The sequence below is a fragment of the Mastomys coucha genome, unplaced genomic scaffold (genome assembly GCF_008632895.1).
Source record: "Mastomys coucha isolate ucsf_1 unplaced genomic scaffold, UCSF_Mcou_1 pScaffold14, whole genome shotgun sequence".
NCBI classification, from domain to species: domain Eukaryota; kingdom Metazoa; phylum Chordata; class Mammalia; order Rodentia; family Muridae; genus Mastomys; species Mastomys coucha.
In genome coordinates this window covers 114,701,356-114,707,355 of record NW_022196896.1, presented here as the reverse complement: position 1 = coordinate 114,707,355, position 6,000 = coordinate 114,701,356, and the positions used below count along the sequence as shown (strand labels likewise).

At 49.9% G+C, this 6,000-nt stretch overlaps 1 protein-coding gene and 1 long non-coding RNA gene across 10 annotated transcripts in view; one reads left to right on the top strand and one right to left on the bottom strand.

Annotated features, from left to right (window-relative positions):
• Positions 1 to 6,000, bottom strand: part of Sh3bp4 (SH3 domain binding protein 4) — an 82,249-nt gene that overhangs the window by 14,392 nt on the left and 61,857 nt on the right. For all 9 annotated transcript variants that reach the window (XM_031368352.1, XM_031368353.1, XM_031368356.1 and 6 more), the window contains one exon: positions 3,699 to 3,943. In XM_031368352.1, coding sequence (XP_031224212.1) covers positions 3,699 to 3,816 — 118 coding nt within the window. In that variant the 5' untranslated portion in view covers positions 3,817 to 3,943. The remainder of the gene's footprint in view (positions 1 to 3,698; positions 3,944 to 6,000) is intronic.
• Positions 1,078 to 2,384, top strand: LOC116088743. Its single transcript, XR_004117997.1, has 2 exons — positions 1,078 to 1,193; positions 1,915 to 2,384. It is a non-coding gene; the product is annotated as an uncharacterized LOC116088743 (long non-coding RNA).

Below are 6,000 nucleotides of genomic sequence, written 5' to 3'. Positions count from 1 at the left end.
GGGGGAACAGGGAGGCAGAAATTTTGGGGGAAAATAGTGCATGACTTTTAGAGGAGACCATGTTCCTGGAAGCATTTCCATACTCTCTTTCAGACGAAAGCAGAGGCCAATGAGGTTGATAAAGTTCGTCCCAAGTGTGTGAATGTATCGATGGAAACCAGGGGGCACGGGTGGGGGGCAACCTTCCTGGGTCTGGACTTGTAGAAGGGATCTCACCCCGTATCTACACTACCCCGCCTTACCCCGTCCCCCCACCCCACCCAGCTCCTTCACCACAGTCACCACACTGCAGACTTGAAGAGATTTAGGAATCACCATCTCACAACAGCATCCGGAGTCCTTGAGAAGGGAAGGAGCAGCAGGTGCAGAGTCCCAAGAGGCACCCTCCTTGTCCTCAGGCAAAGGTGGCCCCCAGACATGGAACTCACACAGATGGGCTACTGCGCACTTAATTCTCACCTTCCAGTCCTGTCACCTTTTCCTGTGACTCCTCACACATCAAACCTGCCTAGAAACTTTCAAGGTTAGGCTCGAACTTAGGGGGTCTTCACTTTCCTCTAAAGGTTCCCATGTTTTGCTAGCATACACATTACGCTTGTCGATCTCTTTGCTAAAGAGGCCATGTCTCTCAGAAGGATGTAAGCTCCATGGGATCCTGGCACACAGTAGGTGGGCAGGGAATATCCATGAGCCGACAGTCACATGTTAGGACCAGAATGTTTGAATCATCGCGCTGGCAGACAAATCACAACAGTGACAAACTGGATTAGTTCTCTTTTCATATTGCTGTGACAGAATATCTGGCCAAGGCAATGACACGGAGGAAGGCTTTGTTTTGGCTCAAGGTTTGAGAGTACAATGGCAAAGAATTTGCGATTAGCAGTGTGAGGCAGTGAGTCTGCAATCGGGAAGCAGGGAGTAATGAATGCTGATGTTTAGCTGGCTTCCCGGGATGGTGCTGCCCACATTTAGGCTGGGTCTTCAGCCTAATTAACCTTAGTTATTCACTCAGTCTGGGAACTCCCTCACTGGCTAAATTTGTCTCGTAGGTAATTTTCAATCCTGTCTCCTGTCAAGCTGAACACAGGAAGCACCACACAAACCCTGACCCTGAAAGGTTGGGAGGAAACCAAGAGCCTGAAGGGACAGGCCAGCTTCCTCTCTGGAGTGTGCTAATAATGTGAGCGCCACAGGTAACAGTCAAGGGGGGGGAGGCACGGGGAGCTCAGTCTATGAGAAGATGTGAAATCAGTCTTTAGGCTGCAGAACCTCAGCCCAAGGGAACTGATGACTGAGAACCCTGGAGGGCCAAGCAGGGAGATGCGGCTGCATGAGGAGGGTGCGAGCCATGGAAAAGGCAGAGAATGCTGGGTCTGTCTGCTCCCATCTCTTAACCTCTGGCCCTGTCCCTTCTCCCTGAGGCGTGGGGCAGGACTTCTCTGGAATAAGCATCTTAATTTCTCACATCTGACTAAGATCAGAGACTTGAGAAGGTTAGGTGGGGTTGTAGGCCTTCCTCCTGGCTCAGAGCTCTCCCTGACCGCCTGGGAGGAATTCTTTCTTTGGTACGTCAAGAAGGGGCAGAGACAGGAGGGCTGGTCACACCGTGCTTCTGAGGCCTTCATCCTCAGCCCCAAGAGACTCTGAAGGAAAAGTGGAAATAGGAAAGTGACTTGGGCAGAATTGGAGGTCACAGAAGCACCTCTCTCCTACACCCGTGGCCGGCCGTGCCCTCTAGTAACAGGACACTCATTTTCTTCCCTGATGCATATACTAGAAATGAAAGGTGAAACAAAACAAAACAAACCAAAACAAACCAAAAAACCCCACAGGTGAGAATTAAATAGCGCACAGCAGCCATCAAAACCCTGTCAGAATCCCTCCAACGTTATTTCCCGTTGTGCTCTCTTCCAGTAATTAATTCTCTTACAGCCAAGATTTTCGAAATTAAACAAAAGAAAAGAAAAGCCAAAGCACTAAAGCATGTTTTGTACACAGTTTGAAATACATCAATACAAATTATCATCTTCGCTTTACCAGACGGAAGAATAAGAATGGTTTTTACTTAAAATTCTGAGCACTCCACTCTAGGACACAGGAGAATACATTTCACTCAGAGCTCTGGCTCTCCCATCCCTTGGGGAACCATCATGGTGGACCGTCCTCCATTCCCTTTTGGAGGACATGTATGCATCATCTCCATCAAATGATGACAATGCCTGGGAACAAGAGGACAGGGACAGATTTTCCTCCTCCAAATCCTCATCGAATCTCATCTTAATGAGATGTGGGGCAAACGGCCTACATTGGTTGTTTTATAATACATAACATTTCCCTGGGGGTCTGCAACTTCAGGGTTCTGAATAAAAAGTTTTCTATCCCCAGGCCTAAGTGTTTATGTTAGCAAGACATGAATGGGGACAGGGGACTCCGTCCGCAGAGGGCGCTGTGGCAAGAGTTGCTTGGCTTTTGATGTACACACCAGGCAAATGAGTGAAGCAGGCAGAAGGGACAGGCTGGCATGGAGGCCGAGGGATCTCCAGTGCAGACTAAGGCTCTTGAGTTCCGAGTGACCTCGGACTCTCAGATGCCCTCCCTAGGGCAAACTGGCTCTGCACACTTGGTCAAGGGTGTTCACTTTTGGGTCACTGCTGTTATTTTTAAATACTCAGCTCTTGCCTCTATGTTTTGAACACAAACCATGCATGTTCCACTCACCTTTTTTAGCCACCCCACCCCCAGCTCCCAAAGCTTGAAGTAAGAACACATTGCCCATTACCCAACTGCCAAAAAAGAAAGAAAATAAAAAAAAAGACCTTAAAAACAAATGTTCCATTATTTATAGCAACACCCACTAACTCTGTTGCTATAACACCTTCCAGTTCGTTCTCCTTCTTTCAAAGAACACTCGCAGTGGTGCTCAATACTGCATGCCTAAGCCTAAGCCAGGGCTGGGGAGCAGGAAACTGGTGCAAAGCCTCGGGGGCTATGGCTTCAGTCCAGGACCACTTAGTTCTGAGTTTGCCAAGGGAGAAGGAACAGAGATAAAGTTCTGAGCATTCAGTGTGAGAAAGATGACGAGGAGTGACTTCAGAGTGAGCGGTCAATGTTAGCTGGCCCTCGTCAAGGAGGACATAAGTGTGTGTGTGTGTGTGTGTGTGTGACATGCACTCCAGTATGGCATCAGCAATGAACTTCCAATGCTGTGAGAAGGCTGGCCACAGTTAACACAGGGAACCACAATGCTACCAATGCATCCCAAATCACAAGCCACAAGATGTGGTCCAGTAACATCAAAGTAGACTTTCAGGAATCGAATGACATCCTGAGTGGGATCCATGCATGGAGCTGAAAGGTTTGCCCAACAGCCCAACTCTGTAAGCTGGCCAGCCAGCCTGGTACACTCCATAATAAGTTCCAGGTTCAGGAGGATACCCTGTCCTCAAACACCAAGGCAGGTGGCATCTGAGTGACATGGCCTCCAAGTGAACTTGCATCCACGTGCATCGTGCACACATAATTGAGGAAGGGCATGAGTGTGCACACAACCTTCTCCTTATACATCCAGAGAGAAATGACACTTTCAGGAAGGAATGAATAGCAGAAGGGTTAGAGGACTATAAAACTGGCTGCCTGTAAATCCAAGAGCCATCAATATCCCCATGTCCCCCTCGGGCAGGGGTTGGCTAGGAACTTACCTTTGACATCATTAAAGCTCGTCTCCGAGAAGCCCTCGCTCAGGTCGATCAGCGTCCCCTCCGACTTGCACCGAGGGAGGCCACTGGAGTTGGCTGCCCGGATGCGCTGGGCTGCCATGGCGAACCTCTTGGGTGGGTGAGGTACTATGGTCTCATGTCTCCTCCCCTAGTTCCAGCAGGGACCGCAGCTGCTGCCTCATAAAGTCACGCTGCACGGCACGGTCAACTTGGCAGTGTGCTTCTTCCTGAAGGGAGAGGAGAAATAATTTCCTCTGAACAAGTGAAGCATGGCTTCGAGGGTAATCTTAGGGGAGGAGGGAGTCCTGTTTCTTCCAGACCATTCCAGTAAAGAGAGGCCCAATTCATTGCTCTGGCCTGGGAGCAGAAGCGGCAAGCTGCACAGACCCCGTGCCCAGTGGGCACACAGAGATGCTCTTCCTAGGGCACAATGGGGCCTGTGAAATGTATCCCAGCACCTGGACAGCCATTCAGTGCAGTCAAAGAGGTCGGCCTCAGACTGCAGTACACTGCCACTTCCAGGACTCAGGAAGAAAACTGCCCCTGTCTGTCCAGAGTGGTGGGTCCTATTGGAGGACCAGCCGTGGGAGGCTTGGCACAAGCAACAGAGAGCCAGTGATACCATTTGCTCTTGAAAACTTGCCTTGGCAGCTTGGGGATGAGGGTGGAGGTGGGGGGCTTCTCTCTGCCTCTGTGCACCCCTACTCCCCACTGGACTTTAATAGACATCATAAACCCAGTCCTTGAGGGCTATCAGGCATACGACATGTAGCAAATACATGTGAAATTGGACACACTATTGAACTGCTATTCCTAGGCTGCTGTTTAGGAGTAAGGTATGTTCTTAGCGGGATGAAGTAGACCAGGAGTCCTTAAAACAGGACTGATGGACAAGAAATAGCAACAAGAGCTGATTTTAGTGTGTGAATTTTGCAGCTTCTCTACCAGAAACCATTGAGCCCCAGACAATGGGGCTCTCAACACTCCACCTAGAACATGGCTGGACATGGGGCCTCTGATGCAGGTGTGGCACCCTCACACAGCTCTCTATGACAAAGTGAGCTCACCAGCCCCAGGCACTACATCCCCAGCTCAAAGGACCCATGTAGAGAATGAGCAAGCTCAGCACCCACCTCCTGCTGCTGATGACAGTACACAACTTGAATCCTATTCAGCCCAAGTGGTTTGTGTTTGTCATCCAACGTTAAAACCCTCTTAACGGCCGGGCGGTGGTGGCGCATGCCTTTAATCCCAGCACTTGGGAGGCAGAGGCAGGTGGATTTCTGAGTTTGAGGCCAGCCTGGTTTACAGAGTGAGTTCCAGGACAGCCAGGGGTACACAGAGAAACCCTGTCTCGAAAAAACCAAAACCAAAACCAAAACCAACCAACCAAACAAGCAAACAAAATAAAAAACCCTATTAACTACACTTGATTTTTTTAAAAGAAATACACACGATGGAATGATACAGAACACGAGGCAAGGTCTCAGTGAACACCAATTACTACTACCAAGCATCAGAGGCCAGGCTTGGCTCCAGTGACCAGTGGGCAGAGATCCAAGAAAGGCTTCCGACTTCCCCGCCCACCTTAAGACTCCAGAAGATCACGGCTTGCAAGCTCTCTGTGCCAAAGACTCAGTGTCGTTTACGGACACTGGGAAAATCATGACAGAGGAAACAGGCTGGAGAGTGGGAGGGGGAACATCACTTCAGGGATGGGCTGGAACCCATACATAACCTGAGCTTGCCAACCTTCCTGCTGCACAAGGCCTAGGGTCCCCTGCGACTCTAAAGGCTGGGATGTCTATGGAGAGGCAGCACACTGTGCAGCCTGTACAGAAGGGAAGGTGAGGGCAGGAGATGTCTCCTGGCTGTGACAGTTCATGGCAGGCTTGTCCTGATCACGCAGGTGAAGCTCAGAGCTGCTCTGATGACCCCGTGTGCAAGAGGGGTGTGTTTTGACTCTTCATCTGCTCTAGGGACAAAGGTATTTATTACCTGTGTCTGCTTTCCTCTTGGGTCTAACAAGTCCTTCTATCAGAAATGAATTGGTCATGTCTGACTTTCTATCCCTCTTACTCGAAGTCCAAGCCACAAGAACTGATTTTCTAGAGGGTTAAAGAACCCAGAGTCCAGATGGCACAACAAAGGGGCATTACCAATGAGCTTCAAGGCAGCCTCCTGACTCCAGAACCCGACAGGCAGAATCTTGCCCTGGCTCCCATGTAAACAGCCTTGGATGCAATGGGCCATAGGAGACAAGAGTTCAGAGTAGTCCTGCTCA